The sequence below is a fragment of the Perna viridis genome, chromosome 1, assembly GCF_037379345.1.
Source record: "Perna viridis isolate PV_CMFRI_1.1 ecotype Kerala chromosome 1, ASM3737934v1, whole genome shotgun sequence".
NCBI classification, from domain to species: Eukaryota; Metazoa; Mollusca; class Bivalvia; order Mytilida; family Mytilidae; genus Perna; species Perna viridis.
Window position 1 is genome coordinate 1255058 of NC_142445.1, and position 23986 is coordinate 1279043.

At 33.6% G+C, this 23986-nt stretch overlaps 1 protein-coding gene across 1 annotated transcript in view; it reads left to right on the forward strand.

Moving 5' to 3' along the window:
* LOC148626785 (uncharacterized) overlaps positions 1 to 22378 on the forward strand; it is a 31988-nt gene extending 9610 nt beyond the window's left edge. The window contains exons 4-7 of the mRNA XM_088590448.1: positions 11201 to 11309; positions 19104 to 19266; positions 20493 to 20690; positions 21113 to 22378. Coding sequence (XP_088446574.1) covers positions 11201 to 11309; positions 19104 to 19266; positions 20493 to 20690; positions 21113 to 21336 — 694 coding nt within the window. The 3' untranslated portion in view covers positions 21337 to 22378. The remainder of the gene's footprint in view (positions 1 to 11200; positions 11310 to 19103; positions 19267 to 20492; positions 20691 to 21112) is intronic.
* Positions 22379 to 23986: the final 1608 nt, after the last annotated feature.

Here is a 23986-nt window from a genome sequence, read left to right on the forward strand (position 1 = left end):
TGTGGTTACTGCTTTAAAACATAGAAAAGAAGGTTGTTCTGTCTGTTGGCAGTGGACCAGTATCACACATCAGAGGCTTTCCAAAGTGAAATTAATGAATCCTAGAATTATACATACCACTGCAGGAAAGTTGTGATCGATTTTTAAGGCCATTTCATGAAATAAGGGAATAAAGGGTAAAAAACCAGTATGTGAATTGGTCTTAATAGATGTTTACCACAAAGGTCAGACTGAAGTTTTGAGCTATGACCTATGACATAGGGGTCAAATTGAAGAAATATGCAAATAACTCAAAAACAATTGGGTATAGCTTAAATCTGGCAGGGATTAAAATTGTTCAGCATGATGGATTTACATACATGTATGCCGAAATTTTCAGAAAGATCTGTTGCTCAATGTTTGAGATATTGCCCTTCAGGAGAAAAAATGACAACTAGGGAATTATTTTATAATATGAAAACCTTTGTGAATAACTAAGATGCTCTGTAATGGTTCTTGTGACAATAGTATGGTAAGGTCCAGCTTCAGAAAGCTATATAGAATATTTTGGATCTGGTGAGCAATTCAGGCTCTCTAGAGCCTTTAGTTGTCTGGTTTCCTGACAATAACCGGGGTAATAATGTGTGGATCTCAATAATATATATGACTAAAAGATTCCATACCACAGACAAATTTTAGTGGTTATGACCCTAATGATTTTTGGGGTAAGAGACTAAAAGAGACACAAAAAAACATCATTGATGTATACTTTGTATACATTTCTTATTGTGTCTGTCTAATTGTTCTTCTGCAGTAACATGAGTGGTCAGAAACCTGCGATAACATAAGTGGTCAGAAACCTTCTGCAATAACAGGAGTTGTCAGAAACCTTTGCTGTTTCAAACATTTAACCACAAACCAAATTTAGAGCTAAATCAGTACTGGCCCATTGGACCTTTATAGCATCAAGCTAAGCATGGCAAAGTACTTCATTAGTCCCTTACCGGCAGATATTCATTTGATATTCAATACATTGCTTTACCATGGCAAGTTACAGATCAAGTTCGAAAGTTTTTTTGCTGAGTTATGGCCATTGCACTTAGAAAATTAATGCAGACTTAAGGTTTTTACACTTTTTAGCTTACTTGGCCGAAGACCATGTGAACTATTGCCATTACTTGGCATCGTCGTTGTCGTTAACAATTTTTCAAAACTCTTCTCCTCTGACACTGCTCGACCAATTGGAACCAAACTTGGTATGAATGTTCCTTTAGGTATCCTGCATAGAGCTGATCTGGGGATTTTTGATCTGTTGAAAAACATGGCCGCCATTACTAAAAATAGAACACAGGGGTCAGACAGTAGTTTTTTCGCATATATGTCCAAAACTGTTAGGTTTAGCCAAATTCTTTCAATAGCTGAAATGATCCTTATTATTAGGACTACAAAAGGGTCTCACTAACCACTTCTGGGTCAAATGGCCACCCCCCTATGTAGTACCAAAAACACACTGAACCTAGACGTATGCATTGTAAGTGCATTATTTGTGTGTATTCTGATTAAAAGTAGTCAAAATAAAGCTGAGAATGTGTACTTTAAAATCATATATGTAATTTACTACAAAAGTGTATGAATATTGTTTACCTGTGTGAGTAATTAGCCTCCATGCTGTCAGCAGAAAAGGTAAAAATTTTGATTTTCAGTATTTTTTATTCATATAAATTTTGTGAAGAATTTCTACGGACATTGTACCATTAGAGTAATGATTTTGAAAGCCTTATTTCCCAAGCTTTGTAATGGTATGCAACTTTGAGTTGACATTTGCCCTTGGAATTCACAGTGAAACATTGAAAATTACTTGCTTAACATGTAAAGTAATGGAACCGTTAGAAGTGGTTAGTGAGACCAAGGTCTATAGGGATAAAAGTTGTTAGACAACTCCTTGTAAGATTTATTGCCCTTGAAAGAGGAAAAATTATGGTTTTTTTTACAGTTTTCAGCCAATATCTTGAAAACTTTGATAGATAGTAAGAAACTTTCAATGGCTGATAAGTCCTACCAAAGTCTTCTTGAGTCAAAATAGTTGGGCAACTTCTTGTTAAATTTATTGCCCTTGAAAGGCAAAATTCAACCATGTGAGTAGTTCAGGCTCCTGGGAACCTCTTGTCTGTTCTCTTCAGTCTGGAGACTTTGTATTGCCTTAGAATACTTGTTTTTATCTATTTTTTTGGGTAAATTGACTATTAATTACTAATAACTGTCCATCTTAGATTGTTTTTTTTAAGTAAGAAGAGGTAACTGACCCCATTTCTAATAAATGTCTTGCCAAGTGTTGGTTTATTAAAGGGAGGATACTGATACAAAGAAATTACATACACTGAAAATTGTCTTGGTTAATTTGTGATAAGAGCTTGAAGTAGCTTTGAAGTTTTGTGTATTAGGCACTTTCTGGAAAAGAATCACATCTGATGATGGAAGTTGAATTTGACACTATATGTGTAAGAATCAAGGGTGATTATCTAACTGTCATTTCTGGACCCATAACTCATTCATTCGTCAGATATGTTTCATTAATATGACCAAAGCTACTTAATGGTTGGATGTGATCTTCTGAAGTACAGTTTACTGGTATTAGTTGTCTGTGATTGTGTTGGGATAGAGAAACTCAGCATACTACATGTATTGTGTTGGGAGAGAAAAGCTCAGCATACTACATGTATTGTGTTGGGAGAGAAAAGCTCAGCATACTACAAGTATTGTGTTGGGTTTGTTTGTTTGTTTGTTGGGGTTTAACGTCCGAGCAGCAATATTTCAGCTATATTCAGACGATATTGTGTTGGGAGAGAGAAGCTCAGCACACTACATGTATTGTATTGGGAGATGCTCAGCATACTACATGTATTGTGTTGGGAGAGAGAATTTCAGCATACTACGTGTATTGTGTTGGGAGAGAAAAGCTCAGCACACTACATGTATTGTGTTGGGAGAGACTCAGCATACTACATGTATTGTGTTGAGAGAGAGAATTTCAGCATACTACGTGTATTGTGTTGGGAGAGACAAGCTCAGCATATTAACCATTACAATATTTTTTGTTTGTCAGTAAAGTAATTATAAAATAAATATGCAGGTTATCATCCTTAAATTGATATGATGTGTTCATGTTTAATACAGTTTCTAGGAGATACTAATACATGTGCAATACAGATATTTTTGTCTCCTGTCGCAATGTGGTTTGGATTTAATTATTATTGTAATTAAACATTACAGACATTCATCCTTGTACCCTCCCAGAGCACCTGAGTTCACCCATGGGTTTTTTTTGGTGGGGCTTATGCTGCTCCTCGATATGCATTTTAATATTTTTCTTTCATTTTATTTTTTCCTTGTCAAATTTATCTGTTATTGTCCATAGATTATCTCTCTTTTATATCCCTCCCCTTTTCCATTAGCACTCTTGTACTTTCACTTTCTATCCTTTTGCCTAATAGTCCATCCATCTGAGTTTGTACTGGCTCTCAGTATTTTATTTATTTCCTGATTTTGACTGATATTTACGATGTGTGTTGATGGCTTCAAGAATAAATTTTCCACTATTTTGCTGTTCCCACTGTACCACAGTATTGCTAGAACAAGAAAACTGAACAACGCATTTCAGTATTTGTTGTGTTAGAACTAGGAACCAAGTGTAAACTTTGAAACCACATATTTGTCCAGTTTTCCTACAAATAGGAAAACTAGAGACAAACTTAAAATGTTTACCTGATTTTCAGTCATTTTCAAATTTTGCTATGGTCATGTTTGGAAAATTGCTGTAAAGTTGAATGAAGATGAAATACAGATAAAAAAAGTTATCATGATCTCTTGAAAGTTGTTGAAGTGCGTTTCTACAAATTGACAGTGGAATTAATTAAATAATTTTAGAGAATTTTCTTTTCAACACAGTGATACAATTGGAATATTTTTTTAAGCACATAAATATACCACATCTTTTGGGAAGCAATTACTTAGTGTTAAAGATGCTGCATCAGAATAATAAATTTAATGCAATGAAAGATTAGATGTTGTACTAACATCAAACAAAATAAAAACTACTTTCTAGAGGCCTGTTTTTCCTCAGTCTAGAAAACAATTAACTACTGTGAAACAGTGATACCCCAGTATACATTGATTTGCCATTCTTGCAATTTTTGGCTGAGTTATTGCCCTTTGTTGATGAGGCTGTGGACATTCCAATGATCATTTTTTTCTTTATTATAATAAACCATGTATGGTTAATAATAATCAAACTTTTAAACAGCATTCTGTTGGATTCTGAACCAAAGTGAAGCAAATTATGTATTATCATAAACATCTGAACATTCTCTTCAATTAATGTAAATATTGGTGTGTATTCATCAGTTAATTATGGATTACATGTATATGACACAGATGTAGGCGTTAATAGCTTAACAAAATGTTACCATCTAATTACATTGCATAATCCATCTATGGTAAATCATTCACTTATAAATAACCTGGTTTTATTGGATTGAATGCACACTTCAATTTCCAGGATGTGTTGAATTAATTGATTTTCAATAAATTTCTTGAAGAATTTGAGGCATCAGAATTGTTGTTATTATTCAATGATTGTCTTTCTGTTGGCCAACTTAAATCTCAGGTTCCTAGAAAGTCTGCATTAACCAATCTAGTAGAAATAAACAATGGAATGTTTAAGTACAAAAGTGCTAATTTTACAACCAAAGAGTTCTACATTTTCTATATATTATTTAAGTGTATAAGAGTGATCACTTTACTGCAGTACTTTACTGTATAAGAGTGATCCTTTTTTTTACTGCAGTACTTTACTGTATAAGCATGATCCTTTTTTTACTGCAGTACTTTACTGTATAAGTGTGATCCTTTTTTTACTGCAGTACTTTACTGTATAAGCGTGATCCTTTTTTTACTGCAATACTTTACTGTATATGAATGATCCTTTTTTTAATGAAGAACTTTACTGTATAAGAGTGATTCTTTTACTACATTACTTTTCACTACAAGAGTGCTACTTTAATTACAGTAGATGTTCTATATCATAAAGTCATTATAAAAACTCAAAAGAGCTTATGCTATTGCTAATATGAAACACTACTATAGATAAATTACTTACTAACGTACTATGTTTACTTTAGTACTTTTCAGTATAAGAGTACTACATTTACTGCAGTAGATTACAGTCAAAGAGTTTTACATTAAATACAGTATTTTACAATACAAGAGTACTGCATTCAATGCAGTAGATTACAGTCCTTGAGTTTTACATTTAATGCAGTATTTTACAGTACAAAAGTACTACATTTACTGCAGTGGATTACAGTACACAAATTCTAATTATACTTTAGTAGAGAATGTTTCACTTCAGTACCTCACAGCACAAGAGTTCTACTCTTGATTACAGTAGCTTCTGCATTTACTTTAGTACTTTTCATTAAGAGTACAAGAGTTTTACTTTCAATAAAGTATTTTACAATACAAATTAATTGATTTTACTGCTGTGGTGTAAAGTTGTGTTGACATCTTCAACCCCAGTTTCTTGTTTAATTTTCTTGCCTCGATACAGGAAAGATTTGTTCACCTCTGTCAGCCCTGTTTCCTGTTTAATTCTCTCACTTAGATACAGTAAAGATGTGTTCACCTCTGTCAGCCCTGTTTCCTGTTTAATTCTCTCACTTAGATACAGTAAAGATGTGTTCACCTCTGTCAGCCCTGTTTCCTGTTTAATTCTCTCACCTAGATACAGTAAAGATGTGTTCACTTTGTCCACCCTGTTTCCTGTTTAATTCTCTCACCTAGATATAGTAAAGATGTGTTCAATTTTGTCAGCCCAGTTTCCTGTTTAATTCTCTCACCTAGATACAGTAAAGATGTGTTCACCTCTGTCAGCCCTGTTTCCTGTTTAATTCTCTCACCTAGATACAGTAAAGATGTGTTCACCTTCTCTTCATCAGTCCTGTTTCTTGTTCAATTTTCTTGCCTCAGGGTCCTATAAAGATGTTTGTCCTGGTTAATTTTCCTGCTTGTGTTCAATAGAAATGTAATACATGGTATACATGATACTTGGACATAAAATGAATTGGTATTTTGCCAATAACTTCTTGGATTTCATTCCACTCCACTGAGCTGGAATATTGTGTTTCTGTAATATAGCCCATTCCATTAAGTCATGTATATTTAGGTTGATGTATTGATCACAGGGAAAAGACTGCTCATTGAACCAGGTGGATAAAATATTTTTGTATTCTATTACACATTTCTATTGTAATTAATGTATTTGAAATGGACAAGTAAAAAGTTTTAAGTTGTTAACTGACCCTGTTGCCATCAAAGGAATGTGAAACTTCTAATCTTGAGCTCATTACACTTCAATTTTTCAATTATCAAATATCTGTAACTTCCTCTTATGTTTCAACCAAAGCTTTAAATGGCAGAATGGAGTAAGAGGAGAGCTAATATTTAACTGTTTTAGAAGAAAAAATGCAGTAGCTATGAGAATATCCATTGATTTACAGAAACGCATTAATACAAATTTATGGTAGCTGAACATGGCTGAACATTGACTGAATCAATATTAACATATATGTCTATATACATATATATATAATTGATTGCCATTTTATTACCATAGCATTGATTTTTGTGAACTTTAGAGATGAAGAAAAAGGAGAATTACTTGGCTCCAGAACTCATTATGATATCAAGATTGATATGTTAAAGGGATAAAGGTCCCAGCCATAGAGTAATTGTTGCATTTTACATCACTTTACATGTAGACAAATTATTCTTGTTAGTTGAGAACATCTGAAGGAAAAAAATAGATACAGACTAATGGTGTTGATTTTTATTTGTCAAAGTTCAATTGACCTGTCTGATAACACCAGTACTTCCGTGTGATGAACCATTAGATGATGAAAAACCTAAACAAACTAGAAAAATTTAAGAAGGACAACTAAGATGTCACAAATAACAAGAAAGACTAGAGGTGTGTACTCAGAAACATACAACACCAACTCTTTGATGAACCTAGATATACCAAAATAGTCCTGTTGTTTAACACCAACTCTTTGATGAACTTAGGTACACCAGAATAGTCCTGTTGTCTAACACCAACTCTTTGATGAACTTACGTACACCAGAATAGTCCTGTTGTCTTGGGAAGTCAGGTCCAGTGAATGTGAAGTAAGGTACACCAGAATAGTCCTGTTGTCTTGGGAAGTCAGGTCCAGTGAATGTGAAATAAGGTACACCAGAATACTAGTAGTCCTGTTGTCTTGGGAAGTCAGGTCCAGTGAATGTGAAGTAAGGTACACCAGAATAGTCCTGTTTTCTTGGGAAGTCAGGTCCAGTGAATGTGAACTAAGGTACACCAGAATAGTCCTGTTTTCTTGGGAAGTCAGGTCCAGTGAATGTGAACTAAGGTACACCAGAATAGTCCCGTTTTCTTGGGAAGTGAGGAATAACATACAATAGATAAAGGCAGTGATTTAGAACTACCACCCCACTGTGGTCAATCTCGTCACAACCATAGGCTTTACAAAAATCTTGATCAATTGATAACTTACAACTTAACAATTTTTTTACTTGAAATGCTGCTATCATATAAGTACAGTCATGACATTTCATTAATATTCTGTGGATTATAATGTTAAACAACTGGGAGAAGATTTTCATTGTATCAGGATGATAATTTTAATGCATTTGTGCATGGCATTATCTTGTTTTATTAATATCTATGACTTTGTATTCCAACCAGATATGACACTACTGAAATAAAGGATGGATTTTCTGCCAGTATATTGACATTAAGTGTAATTCCCAAATGATATCAATGTTTATATTCTAATTATAGGCTAATAGAAAGTATTCGTATCAGCCACTAGAAAGCCATTAGAAATTGTTAAAAACATTTCCCAGATTGCAGAATTTGCATGAAAATAGATTGCATTTTGTAACTTTTACACGATCCTGTAGAAGTTTTTTTTGTCCCACAGCAACAGCTGTAGAATTTGTTTTACTGGTCTTTATTTATTTTGGAAGTTGTAGAATGTTGTAATTTTGTGTTGTAATTTTATGATGTTGTATATTTATGTCATATTTCTATTTATAAAATTGAAGTAAACATAGCTGTAGGTTTAACTATAACAATGATATGTTACTAATGTTACCAAACAGTTACCATATATTGTAAATTTGAATGAGTAGTTACTTTTTTAGCTCCCCTTGACCAAAGGTTGAATTCACTGCATAGCATCACTTTGTGTCCTTTGTCAGTTATCCGTCTACAATCATTCTTTATCTGTTAACTTTTCACATGCACGTATTGCTCAACTGCATTAAAACCCTTGATTAATTTTGACAAAACTTTGCAAGGATGATGTATTAAAGAGCTTCTACAAGTGATCCACTTGTTCTGTTTGATCAAACAAGATGGCCATAAAATGCTTATCTAGGCTTCTGATTGGCCAATTTTCAAAGATCAACTCTGAAACCACTGGTGCCAATGTTTTAAAAGGGTTTATGAGCTCACTGCCCTCTACAAAAGATCCACTTTGGTGGTAAGAATGATGTTTGGTACAGGGACCTATTTAAATGAATGATATACTTTTTATACCACCACAAAAAGTTTGTGGACATATTAAGTTATGGCTCAATTGTTGTTGTCATCATCGTTGTTTGGGGACACTTTGTTTCTGTGTGATAACTTAAGTGGTGGTTGACCAATTGTTCTGAAATTTTGATATGATTTTACTTATCACTAAAGGAAGGTTCGTATCAAATTAGGACTTTGTTGCCCCTAATGTTTAAGAAGAAGCGTAAAAATGTGTGTTTTATTAAAACCCATGTGGAATGTTTGGTTTTTTTTTCTGATTTAAACTATTCTTATTTTTACTGTGTTCCTCTTTTGATTTTGGTAAGCAAATATATCCACCAGATTTTATGTGTTTTGGACCATTTTCAAGTTTAGGGCGTCAAAGTTGGGCAATGCCCAGAAAGTTCTTTTTTAATTTTGTCCAATTTTGAAATTTTTTTTTGTTGGATTCCTCATAAAAATCCCTGCCTGCATTTTTCAATCAGATTTCAGATATCTTTTATGGTTTTTGAATTAGAAGAGGTCAGAGGGGCCACACCCAAAGAAAATCAACTTTTTTGTTTTTTGCCCATTTTTGAAAAAATTTAATTTAAAATTTTGTGCAATATAGAGTTAAAACCATTTGATGTGTCCATAATAAATTGTAAGTCCTTATGATGAATTTTGTCAAAAGCTAATATTGTGTCCACACTTGCCCCAACTGTTCAAGGTTCCACCACTGGGGTTGTATCAGGCTGCACTCAGCGAAGCTTTTATTGTTCCACTGGATCAAATTTTTCAGGTGAGGAATTCAGGCTTTTAAGAGCCCCTTGTTTCTTTTTTTATGCATGTGACATTGTGTATAGCATTTAGCACAAGACAAATATATAATGATCATGATTTGTCACTATATAACTTTCAGTCTTCTTGAAATACTTTTTTAGCTCACCTTGACTGAAGGCCATGTGAGCTATTTTCATCAATTTGTGTCTATGGTCTGTCGTCATTAGCTTTTTTCTAACATCATCTCCTCTGAAACTTGACCATCTGGAATGAAACCTAGCATGGTTGCTTCTGAGGGTATCTTGCACAAATTGAACATGTAAAACTTTTAAAATGTTAAAAAACATGGCCGCTGCGACTAAAAATAGAACATAGGGATCAAAATACAATTTTTTGCAAACAACTTAAAACAGTTGAATTTAACAAAATTCTGACAAAGGACAATAATGATCTCCATCAGAAGACAGAACTATGCAGAAATTTTCAAGATGATTTGTTGCCCAATGTAGGAGTTGTGGCTCCTGAAACACATTTTATTGTTGTTTTTCACATGAACAACTTTGAAAGTCTTTTTCTCTGAAATCATGCAACAAAATTTTATTAAGGTTGGCATAATAGTTTTTTAGGGTATCCTAAACTGATTGTTAAAAATTTTTCATCAGTTGATTAAATGGTTGTCATTACTAAAATTAAAACATAGAGTTCAAAATGCTGATTTTTGCTATTTTTTCTATAGAAGAATAATGAAGATGAAAGCTACTTAAAAGATAAAGATGATATTTTGAGTTGACTGGCATTATTAATTTTTTGTTAGGCAACCATTTTCAAAATGGCCCACAATTGGGGCTATTTTTACCAGTTGCTTGGATTCCAATGGTATTTCGTTTCATTACGAAACATGGTATTCTAAGTTGAATGTTGATGACAAAAAATTTGTTCTGGGTGACCATTATCAAAATGGCTGCCATTTTCCCTCTAATTTGTACACTTGCTTAAATTTCAATAGTATTTGATAGTAAACATGGTCTTCTGAGTTGAAATGGTGATGAAAATGTTGATAGCCATGATTTAACTTCATTTTATGTTCTTTTTCAGCAAATGTATAGTGGGCTAATGCCCCTTCAGACTCGATGGGATAACAGGGCATAGGGGAACTCCTGCCCAAATTTTTTATAGAGGTTCTAAAAACATTTGAAGGCATTTCCAACATTTCACAGTGCCTTAGGTACTGAGTTGAAATTTATTTTCAAGGTGTCTCGGTCAGGAGCACAGAAATTTTGTTTGTTTTCATATATATCTAGCTTAAGAAAGCCATGACTATATATAATATGATGCTTTTCAAACTTCCTGTTACAATGTTAAGGTTCTGCCAACTATTAACAGTACATAGGCAAATGTGCCACACATGATAATCATGTTTCGGTTTACATATGATAATCACATGATTATCATATGGTAATTATATGTTCATTGTCATATGTTTTCAAGCCAAAATTAACATATGAGAATCATATTAGTAAATACCTTTATGTTCATTTTTGAGTCTTGTCATCATTATTTATCACTACTTGAAGGTGTGTTACACATATGTCAAAATGACAGAAGGTCCATGCTAAATATTAACAAAGAAAAATATTTAATTGATTTTGTCATTCATATAAACATTTGAATAATCTAAGCAGGTCCTCTGTGATGGTAATACAAGTACTTCTAGAATATGTGAACAGCAGATGTATGTTTTAATAAAAGATATTGAACAGTAATAAGTGGAAAAATGAGTAAAATAAAAAAAAGAGATGATTCATTAAATATTTATCTTTGTTGCAGGCGATCTTTACTGATATCACTCAGATCACAGATGAACCTAAATGTAAATGCACCAAAAGGTATTGGTCTCCCTCCAGCATCACCTAGTGAAAAAGAAAGTAATGTTGATGTAAGTACATGTATTGATCTCCCTCCAGCATTGTCCAGTGAAAAAGGAAGTAATGTTGATGTAAGTACATGTATTGATCTCCCTCCAGCATGGCCCAGTGAAAAAGAAAGTAATGTTGATGTAAGTACATGTATTAATCTCCCTCCAGCATCACCCATTGAAAAGGAAAGTAATGTTGATGTAAGTACATGTATTGATCTCCCTCCAGCATTGCCCATTAAAACGAAAGTAATGTTGATGTAAGTACATGTATTGATCTCCCTCCAGCATCGCCCATTGAAAAGGAATGTAATGTTGATTTAAGTACATGTATTGATCTCCTTCCAGCATCACATAGTGACAGGGAAAGTAATGTTGATGTAAGTACATGTATTGATCTCCCTCCAGCATCACCCATTGAAAAGTAAAGTAATGTTGATGTAAGTACATGTATTGATCTCCCTCCAGCATCACCCATTAAAAAGGAAAGTAATGTTTATGTAAGTACATGTATTGATCTCCCTTCAGCATCACCCATTGAAAAGGAAAGTAATGTTGACGTAAGTGCATGTATTGATCTCCCTCCAACATCGCCCAGTGAAAAGGAAAGTAATGTTGACATAAGTACATGTATTGATCTCCCTCCAGCATTGCCCAGTGAAAGGAAAGTAATGTTGATGTAAGAAAATGTATTGATCTCCCTCCGGCATTGCCCAGTGAAAAGGAAAGTAATGTTGATGTAAGTACATGTATTGATCTCCCTCCAGCATCACCCATTGAAAAGGAAAGTAATGTTGATGTAAATACATGTATTGATCTCCCTCCAGCATCACCCATTGAAAAGGAAAGTAATGTTGACGTAAGTACATGTATTGATCTCATTCCAGCATCACATAGTGAAAGGGAAAGTAATGTTGATGTAAGTACATGTATTGATCTCCCTCCGGCATTGCCCAGTGAAAGGAAAGTAATGTTGAGGTAAGTACATGTATTGTCTCTCCCTCCAGCATCACCCATTGAAAAAGAGAGTAATTTTGATGGATGTACATGTATTGTCTCTCCCTGTTATCTCCAAGTGAAAAAGAAGGTATGTAGATGAAAGTATAGTTTAAAGTTGCTTTAGCATCACTACAACTCCATACAAGTTTTAGGCATATGCCCCTGCAGTCAATATCAAATATTGAATTATAGCAACCATGTGTGACAGGCGAGACATATTTTTTTGATAACAATTTTAATTTTCTATTGATGTGAGTTCCCTATATTTTTTTTGTGATAACAGTTTATTTTTTATTGATGTGAGCTCCCTATAGATTTAATAAAAAACCCAAAATTTCTGATCCTCTATTTTTGAGAAATAGGACTTCATTTACAGTATTTAGACAGTACTGATAACTCATAACACTTTCCATTTTTATTCAACCTTAGGAAATTCCAAAATGCTTACACCAACTTTCATGAAACTTTGATAAATGGTTTTCAAGTTATTGAACATGGGTATGTTTTCTTGTTGGTCTGTCATTTCAGATCCATATTATATACTGTGGAAATACTGTTATTCATGGGGAACCAATATTTGTGGTTTTCGTGGGTAGGCTAATCCACGTAATTTGGTTCCAAACAAAAAGGAGATTCTCTTTGATGTGTATACTGAAAACCTCAAAACCATCCATGAATTTATGTATCTTCCCTAATCCCCGAAAATTGGTATCCACTTTCACAGTATTTGAATCAATGCATTTGTGACTTCATTTTTTTGAAAGGTGATCTATTTGAACAGTGGTTTCAGTCAATATTAACTAATAACAAATGTTCATTTAAAAGCAAGCTTACAGGGACAGATGAATCATGCAGTGACTGGTGCATTTGTACCTATGTCACCTATGTTTAAGTATGTTGTAACCTAGATTAGGCCTGCCTTTCCTTCTAACTTTGATTGAATGAAATCAATCAAGAGAAACCACTTTTTTGGGGGGAGGGGGAGATAATAATTATTTATTTAGGTTTGACATCTGGATACCCCTCCAATTTTAGACAGATTCACTTCAAACTTCGATGAATGGTTAGCAGCAAAAAAAAATGGATAGAATTGATATTCATTGAAATCTGGCAAGATGGAAATTTGGTAAATATTTTTATCACTGATGAATTCCAGATAAGTACAAAATGTACATCACATTAGTTCTGGAGCAATATTTGACTATTTTTGCAACGAATAGTGTCCAGTAAGAGCCAACCGGTTGCAGGTGTATTCTTACTACAGATATTGAAACCAATTTGTGACCTTTTTATGTTTGAAATCTTTCTTGGTTAGATCCCCATTTTCATTTCCCTGTCAGTGGATCCTCTTTTCTAAACTTTTCTAAACACTGAATAAGTGGGTGTATAGAGGAGTAAGCTCAGTAAGGTTCTATATTATTTGTTTGTATGATACCAGAACTATCAAATATCACAAAATTGTTTTGTTGTTTTTGTGTCATACTCAAATATTTTGTTAATTGGTCAATTAGAAATGATTATATATAAGTGTTTCCAATCTTTATTGCATAATATAAGAATGACACACCTTGATTTTTGATATTCTATTCTATAAATTTTATATTTTGTTTAGTTTTAAGTTGTAATCAAAGAGGTTCATGGTTGTATGACAGATATGTTTTGGTGATATGAGAAAGTCAGACCTACTGCTTTATACCTGTATATTTGTTTATTATTTTGTTAGTGTTACTGGTTGCTTAGTTAAACAAGACTCGATCAAGGAAGTTAAATCTGTTCATAATTTTTTCTGATTGTTTGTTTTCGTTGTCTGTCAATCTGTCACACTGAGGGGGTACCTGTTTATATGCATATTGTACCCTTCATATTATTGAGGAATTAGACAAACTTATGTCTAATTAACAGCCCTTTTCATCACTTTTTAATCTGTGATAAGTTGATATCCAATTAATATTGTTTAAACTTTGCTCAGTATTTTATATATATTAAGAACTAATTTGAAAGAGTAATCAAGGGAACCAAGGTTATAACGGTAATCAAAAGAATGTAATCCAGGGACAAAGACCAGACATGGAAAACAGACATACACAACAAAGAACATAAAGTAACTAAAATCATACATACAAAGTAACAAAAGCAAATGAGCAACTCGGACTCCACTAAAATCTGGGAGCTAGGACCAGGTGCACCGGTAGGGTAAGCGTCCTCTGCTTCTCATAAAAAGTCAAGTCCGGGGTAGACAAACGAGGAAAGGAAAACTATAACCCGTTGAATAAATCAGTTTTCATGGTGCAGATGGATACACCAGAACGATCCACGAGTTCATGATGACGACCATAAAACTTCTGTAGTGATGACTTCAATCTTGTAGCAACATAACCCTGTTCCAGAAGCCTATTTGTCAGAGTTCTAGCACGATACAAAAAGTCTGTGTAGTTTCGGCAAGCTCTGGCATAATGTATGAGTTGTGATATGAACACTCCATTTGCAGATGCTGAAGGGATGTTGCCACAGTTGAAAGGAAAGTTGACAATTCTGAATGAAAAGTCATCACGTTTGTCGTAAAGTTTGATCAATAGTTTTCCTTTACCATTGATTTCTACGTTTAGGTCAAGATATGAGGCTGAATTCACAGTGTCTGTAGTATCCTTTATCTCAAGTTCTTTTGGGTAGATTCTATGTATCAAATCCCCGAAATTAGGATTGTTTAAAGATAATACGTCATCTATATAGCGGAAACTGAGATAGAAGGATCTAGCCAAACGATATTTTTTCTTTCTGATCAGATCAGCTATAAAGTCAGCCTCATAAGAGTGAAGGAATAGGTCAGCAAGAAAAAGAGCACAATTTGTTCCCATTGGAATGCCAACCGTTTGTTGAATAACATGTCCACCACACTGGACAAATATGTTGTTGATTAAAAGTTCCCCATTTTGTAAACATCTTCCTCTGTATATTTGGAAGATGATTAGGAATTATTTCTTACAAAGTATGAGTAATCTCTACCAAGAACTATATATTTGTATCTAGGTGTACCATCTTTTTTGGAAAAACAACGATGTATAATGTTTTTAAGTCGGGATTTTAACTGAATATGGGGAATAGAAGTATACAGTGTTGAAAAATCATAGGTTTTAATGCTATTATATTCAGATAATAGTCTTGAACTGATTGTCTCCAAGAGATCTTTCGAATTTTTCAGGATCCACATTGAATTAATACCACTACAGGAGTAACAAGTGTTGTGGTAGACTGCAGACCCTCTTTGACAGTTGTGAGTATAGAAGTTAAAAGTTTTGAAAGAGGTTTGGTGGTACATTTTACAGGTCCAGCTATGAAACGTTTGTATGGATTCTTGTGGAGTTTAGGAATCCAGTACATAGTAAATCACAATCATCGTCCTTGATAGAGAGACCACAAGAGGATAGGACAGATTTATGGTTTTCCACAATCTCTTCTTTGGAGAGAGTGGTATCAGTATAGGTCTTATCACTGCTATTATTTTCTACGTCTACCTTTGATAATAAACATTGGATGTAGAACGTTTTGCAGACAAAAACAATGTTGTTTTGGGCTTTGTCTGCTGGTACGACAACATATTTGTCATGTATAGTAGACAATGTTTTTGCTACATCAGGGTCTTTGAAAACTAATGTAGCCTTGGCACTCATTGACCTACTTAAACTTTCATTTGTTTCAAAATTAAAGACCTCACGGCCTTTAACCACTCTGATAGAGAATCAATGTCTTCTTCTTTTCGTTTTATCCATTTTCTTGCATAGTCTTCAACGGCATCCATAAGAACTTTAAAGTTATAATTCCAATTTATGGAGCATGGTTCATGGTACTTGGGACTTTTAGAAAGGATATTACGCAGAGATTCGTTTTCGATAATGGTTTAATTTCCCGTAACGATGTGACGTATGCTTGATGCAGAGTTTTGGCTCACCTGGCCGAAGGCCATCTGAGCTATTGCCATCACTTGGCTTCTATTGTCTTCTGTCATCGTTAACAGTTTTTCATAACTCTTCTACTCTGACACTACTCGACCAATTAGAACCAAACTTGCTATGAATATTCCTTGGGCTATCTTGCATAGAACTGTAGTGGGAATTGTAGATCTGTTGAAAAACATGGCAGCCATTACTAAAAATAGAAGATAGGGGTTAGACAGAAGTTTTTTGCATATATCTCCAAAACTGTTAGAGAAAGCCAAATTCTGACACGACTAAAAGTGTTTAGCATGATGAGATCTATCTTCTTCTGTTTCATCTGTTAAGCCATGTTATTGCCGTTTTCAATGTTTTTTTTGTTTTTTTTTAAGCTCTTTTTAATGTTTTTTTAGCTCACCAGGCCGATAGGCTATGTGAACTATTGCCATCACTATATGTTTGTTGTCAGAAATAACTCAATAATAGCTGGATTTAGCTAAAATCTGGCCGGAGGTAAAATTGTTCAACATGATGAGATGGACCCATGCCAAAATTTTCAGAAAGACCCATTGAGGTACGAATGAGTTATGAGTCCCAAAAAGGATTTTTTCCCGAATTTTACATTTCCAACTTTGAAAGTCCTCTCATCTGAAACTACTCAGTACTGGATGAATTGAAACAAAACTTTGCATTGGGATTTTTGATCTTGTAAAAAACATGGCTGTTGTTACTAAAAATAAAATGCAGAATTATTTGAATAACTCAAAAACAGTGAGGCTTAGCTAAAATCTGGTAGGGAGTACTGGTAAACTTTTCAGCATGGTGACTTACGCCAAAATTTTCAGAAAGACCAGTACACATATTAAAGAGTAATGGGTCCTGAAATGGATTTTTTCCCAAATTTTACATTTCCTACTTTGAAAATCTCCTCAGAGACTACTAGTAGAATGAACTGTAACCAAACTTGGCATGAATGTTTGATAGGATATCCTCAACAATCTGTGTGTGGAAATTTTTGATCTATTGAAAAACATAATCATCATTACTAAAAATTGAGGATTTGTGGGATTAACTTGAAAACCAGTTGGTTTAGCCAGGGTAAAGTTGATCAACATGGTGACATGGACATATGCTGTAATTTTTATGGTCTATGGATTGTTGTTGGAGTTATATGCTCTTGAAGATTGGCTATGAGAGATTTATTTTGTAATATGAAAACTTTGTGGATAACTAAGTAAGGTCAAGAGTCCAGCTTTAGAAAGCTTAAAAGAATTTTTTTGACCAGGTGAGCAATTCAGGCTCTCTACAGCCTCTAGTTCTTTCAAAAATCTTCTCTGACATTACTTGACCAATTTGAACCAAATTTGGTATGGATGTTCCTTAGAGTATTCTGCATAGAACTGGTGTTAGGATTTATGATCCATTGAAAAACATGGCCACCCTTACTAAAAATAGAACAAAGGGGTCAGACAGAAGTTTTCCACATATACCTTCAAAATCGTAAGGTTTAGGCAATTTTTGACAGGGTAAAGATGTTCAGCGTGATGAGATCTATCTGTGGTAAAATTTTTGTTTTAATCTGTTATGCTATGTTGGAGTTAATGCCCTTTTTCGATGTTTAATCCCTACTTTTAATGTTATTTCTTTCAAAAATCTTCGTCTTTGAAACTACTAGACCAATAAGAACCAAAGTTACCAGTAGTATGAATATTCCTTAGGATTTTCTGCATAGATCTGATGTGGGGATTTTTCATCCTTTGAAATTACTAACAATAGAACAAAGGGATCAGTCAGAAGTTTTCCTCATACATCTTGAAAACTGTAAGTTTTAGCCAAATTCTTTCAGTTGCCAAAATGATCCTTGCTATAAAACCTACAAAAGTCTGCAGGGATGAAAGTTGTTGGACGACTCCCAAATAGAGTTATTGCCCTTGAAAGATAAAAAATGATGTTTGTTTTTACAGTTTTCAGCCAATGTTTTGAAAACTATAATAGAAAGAAACTTTCAATTTGTATAGTACCTTATGCATGTATTAAAAATATTTATGTGCTGACAAATATATATCAATGTCACAGGGTCAAACATGTTATTGCCCTTCTGCATTGGATCAAGTTGTTGGATAATTCTTGTTAGAGTTATTGCCCTTGAAAGGTGAGAAAAGATGTTTTTTACAGTTTTCAGCAAATATCATGAAAACTATAATAGATAGAAAGAAACTTTCAATTGCTGAAATGATCCTTATTATGAAGCCTACAAAAATCTGCTTGGATCAAAATTGTTGGATGACTCCTTGTTAGCGCTATTGCACTTGAAAGGCGAAAAATTGATTTTAGCAGCTTTTCAGTCGATATCTTGAAAATCAAAATAGACTGAAAGAAACTTTGAGTTAATGAAATGATTGTTATGATAAGTCTTATTAAAGTCTTCTGTGAGTCAAAATTGTTGAACAACTCCTTGTTAGAGTAATTGCCCTTGAAAGGCAAAAAATTAACCAGGTAAGCGATTTAAGCTGCTGTGAGCCTCTTGTTATCTGTTGGACTTCACAGAATTTTTGCAGCAGTATATGCCAACATAAGTATATGTTTTAGGTCATTTGTATCCCACACAGCAGATTTTGAACATGTATAGTACCTTACGCATATATGAAAAATATTTATGTGCTGACAAATACATATCAGTGGCACAGACCAAACATGTTGTTGATCTTGTATTATTTCCTAACCCTGAAAGTTAGTTGTATTTTACTCTATGAATGTTAGGTTTTTTGATTGCTTTATTTTTGAATTTTAGATTCGTTTCATCATATTCCTGAATATTGCTTGTATTTTGTGTCTGCATGTTGTAGAGCAATATATTTTATCCCATTTAGATGGTTTGTTGTTGTAGAGTGATACAACCTTATTCCTGATTGCTGGGTATGCTAGGTACAGTTGTCCATATGTTTGGGTGAGATCTAATCACCAGCGACTGATCAGATTGACTAATGATTCTACTCAAGAGAAGGACAGTCCATTACGTCTAAAGTCTTCAAACAGATGGAATTCTCATGGTATCTTTATACATTATCTAATGATAGTCATTTAAATCTGTCTGAATAAGATATTGAATTACTGAAAATTGTAACAGTCATGACATTTATAAAGCTACTGGTGTCTGAATTTTTTTTTAAAGTACATGTAGATGTTTATATCCTCAAACTTCTGTAATTTTATTTATTTATTTATAGTATCTTTCATTGATGAAAGTTTTTTGTGGAGTATATAACATCAAAGTACTGGCATGCAGATGTTTTAGGAGTACTGGAATTAATTAAGAATTGACTTTTTGAACCCTGTCTGATTATATTGGGTGTGGTTACTGAACATTACTTCATTAATTAACCTTGAAGTAATGCCAGCTAGACAATAGACATTCATTAACATTTGTATGTTCGTAAGACCTTTACTGAAAAGTTTGTTTGAAGAGCTTTATTTTAATATTCAAAGGGAGAAAACTCTTATTTCAAAATAGCTTTCCAAGATTTCATTTGATCTATTCCCTGATTTATTTTATGTTTTTTATCTTGCATTGTCTTTGTTTATTTACTTATATCATATATTTAGATTAAAATATAATTTTTGGCATATGCATTATAAGTGTTTGCTTAAACCCTATATCACACCTCCAGACTTATATTGCATACCATATATCACACCCCTAGACATATTGCATACCATATATCACACCCCTAGACATATTGCATACCTTATATCACACCCCTTTACAGACCATACTTGAAGAATAGATAGAATTTATGATATAATGAACTTGACATGTCAAAATCTGTATCACATGCTGTATCAACCCTCGACCTATAACACCCCGCAGGCTGGTGGCCCTTAGGATAATGTATGAGTCTTGTGTAGATACAGGATGTGATACAGATTTTGACATGTAATATTCAGTGTATAATGTACTGGTTATACAGATAAAATTTGCTGAATAAATGATGTCTAAATTTAAGATACAGTAAATTGGTCAATTTTTTTTCTCTTTTAAAACTTATGTATCACATTATATTGTCAAACCCACCATATAGAATTCTGAAGCAAGTCAGTACAATGATTTTTTATTTTCCTCGAATTAATTTACCTTTGTTATGGACATTCTCTCATTTTTAATTCTCTCTTTGACTGTGGCGCTTATGTGCTCAAATGTGCTGTAATGTTGTTATCAAATTAATAATGATGGGCATTTATTGGAAGTTTCACCTTTTTCACTATATTTTGGTTTTAGATATTCATATCTGGGACATGATAGCAGAGTTAGTAAAGCTGTGTACCTATCCTTCACCTGTAAATCCGTTTGAAGTGGATTATGAATATTTCAACTCTTTATCACTACAGGATCGGGTAATAGCCACTGGTGCTATGGTTCATTGTCTACAAAGTATTGTACTACACACTCAAGATGAGAAAATATACTCTGAAAAAGGTAATTTCAAAATCTTACAATCCTTTAGTGAAATAATTCATTGACAGCTTTTTATATCCTTTATCCTTTTGTGTATTTTATTCTTTACTTTTAGTCTGTCCTCTGGATGGCTTCCATATTTGGTAGCATATATTGTTATGATGTGAAGTTCACATTTTACCAGTGATTGAAGACATTTGCCTATATGTGGCAATCTTGTTTTCTGGAATCAGTAAAAAATGACCCAGTGGATGCTATAAATGTTGTCAATCATTCTGCATGAGCTAAACACAATGCTTTTTTCAGAATATATTAGCAGTAGTAGTTAATATGGAGTAGATATTGCCTTTAAGCAAATAAAGCATTTTTACCCACTTTTGTGTGGCACAATTTTTCAATGTATTGTTAAATATTACACAAAAAAATTCCATTATCTTTTTCAGTATTTGAAGAACTACAGAATATAACTAAGATTCATTTTGAATCGCTGCAGCAGTTAGTGAAGGAAGGAGGACTTCCTGTCCTACAGCAACACATCATAAGATCACAACCTCGACAAAGAAGCACAAGCTCTGGCAGTTCAAGGTCTAGGTACCAAACACAGTCCTATGGACAGGTACCCAGTCAGACATACCAACCTCAACAGTATGGCTATGCACAATTTTAGTCCAAGTAAAAGATAGTAAATTGAAGCAGGAAATAGTAGTATGGCTGTCATCTTTTGTTAGTGTTATACACTCTGATCACATTTAGATAAAACACTTCTTTTATGTTACATCTACTTTGGAAATGTATGATGTAATTTACTTATCAACATTATTGCTTCTGTTGAGAACATATTCCCTAAAGGATCTGTAAGAATCTTTTAGTAAAGACAAACATTGACTGTATATTGATACATTTTGTCAGACATACAAGATATTATGTTCTGTTGTGAATCAATTGATCCTGACTCTGGTTAACTAATGGTTGTAGTAGAGTTTTTTGATGAAGTTTAATCGAAAGTTTGTAACCAGTAATTTGACATTAATTTATGCACACACAGACACACATGCATGTTGATTCCTAGGAAAGATGGTACTTGTTAAAGTACTGGTGAACTTCAGGTCCCAGCAATTCTTAAAATTGCTCTATTAACATTCTAGTTAACTGGAGGAGGAAAGTGACTTCTGGCTGGTATCAGCTGTTTAATCATTACCATGTTGTTTAAGTATTTAATGAAGCATGTGTCATTATTTTTTTTTATTTTTACATGTACATATGCCAAGTCAAATACAATTGCATCGAGTTACTCCAGATTATCAGAATAGTTGCACCTCATTGACTGGCTAGGAAATAATTACTTTAAGGTCTAAACAAAGGAGATTGTATTTGTAATAGAAAAGTGTATGTTAGAAGAACTAAAAATAAATCATCAAATTTTCACTTAAAACATTTTGAAAATATAATGAATAGGGCATATTGTGATCAGCCTGTCTGTTCGTCTGTCATTCAGTACTCCTGTCTGTAACTAATGTGTCAAGGCTGTAACTTATTGTCTTTAAGTGTGAGAGTTTGATATTTTGCATGTGGGTAGACATGTCATGTACCATGGTTGGTGGCATTTGACGTTGAACTTTTTTGATCATTTTAGTATACAAATTATTTCCAAGCTGTAACTTTTTTTGTGTTTTTGGTTTGAAATAAAGGCTTTTAATATTTGGAATGTAGATCAGCTCAACAAGATTTGCTGCGCATCATATTTGATGACCCTGGATATTCAACTCTGACTACAAGGTCAAATTGATGATTTTTGCATGCAAATGTGTGTCTGAACTGTTACTTTCTTGTCTTGTGGTATATTGTTTTCAGCTCACCTGGCCAAAGTCCATATGAGCTATTGTCGTCACTTGGCGTCTGTCGTCATCATGGTCCGTCGTCATCGTTAACAATTATACAAAACTCTTCTCCTCTGAAACTACTTGACTAATTAGAACCAAACTTGGTATGAATGTTCCTTGGGGTATCCTGCATAGAACTGATATGGGGATTTTTTGATTCGTGAAAAAACATGGCTGCCATTACTAAAAATAGAAAATAGAGGTCAGACATTTGTTTTTCACATATATCTCCAAAACTGTTAGGTTTATCCAAATTATTTCAATTGCTGAAATGATCCATATTATTAGGACTACAAAAGTCTTCAGACTCCTTGTAAGAGTTATTGCCCTTGAAAGGGGAAAAATTACTTTTTTTTAAATAGTTTTCAGTCAATATCTTGAAAACTATTATAGATTAAAAGAAACTTTCAGTTGTTGAAAAGATCTTGTGATAAGTCCTACCAAAGACTTCTTGAGTCAAAATTGTTGGACAACTTCTTGTTTAATTTATTGCCTTTCAAAGGCAAAATTCAACAAGGTGAGCGATTCAGACTCCTGTGAGCCTCTTGTTCTATATAAGCACGGGTGTAGATCAGCTGAAAACAATGGGTCCCTTACCATAGTTGGTGTCATATGACCTTGAACATTGCCATTAAGGTCATATTAATGATTTTTGCATGACAGGTACATGTCCGTGTATAACTTTTTTATCTTTTTATGTAGGCTTTTGATAATTGGTCTATAGGTAGATCAGCTCAGGACAATGTGCCAGATACCATGGTTGGTGACCTTTGACTTTAAACTTAGACATCAAGGTCATATTAATATTTTCTTACTGGTAACTGATGTGTCTCCCTTATAATGAGTTTTGTATGATAAATTGAATGGTTGTGCATGACTGATTTACAGGATTTTGTTCCACAATGGGGACCATGAGATGGATTCATCCAGAATTATATCTATTTAATTTTTCAAATGAAAACTAGTTGAGTGAAAGTAAATGTTGAGTAATGGGTCATGATACCCTGTCTGTATGGCTAGTTTATGGAAACATTAACATTTCTTGCATGGATCAAATGCTTACATTTATTCACTATACATTTATTGATTCAATTACAAAAAGATGTGAGAGGAAGTGTTAACGAGACTTATTGGACTTGGTGATTTAATACAGCAAAAAATGTACAACATAATTTTATGAGACTTTGGATATTTATAGTCCCAACTACGAGCCAAATATTTAGGAACCTTATAATACACTACCTTCTATAGTCTGAAAGTTTAATGCACTTTAATGTGCATTTTTTGTATTTACAGTCAGTTGAAGTTGAAAGAAGAACTGAGATGAGCTTTTGTTATGTAGTATTGTAATGTTCACCTTGGAGCTATCAATGTAATATAACACACGGTAATGAATGAGTTCTAAAACATGGACGTCTGTAAATCTTCCTCACAAAT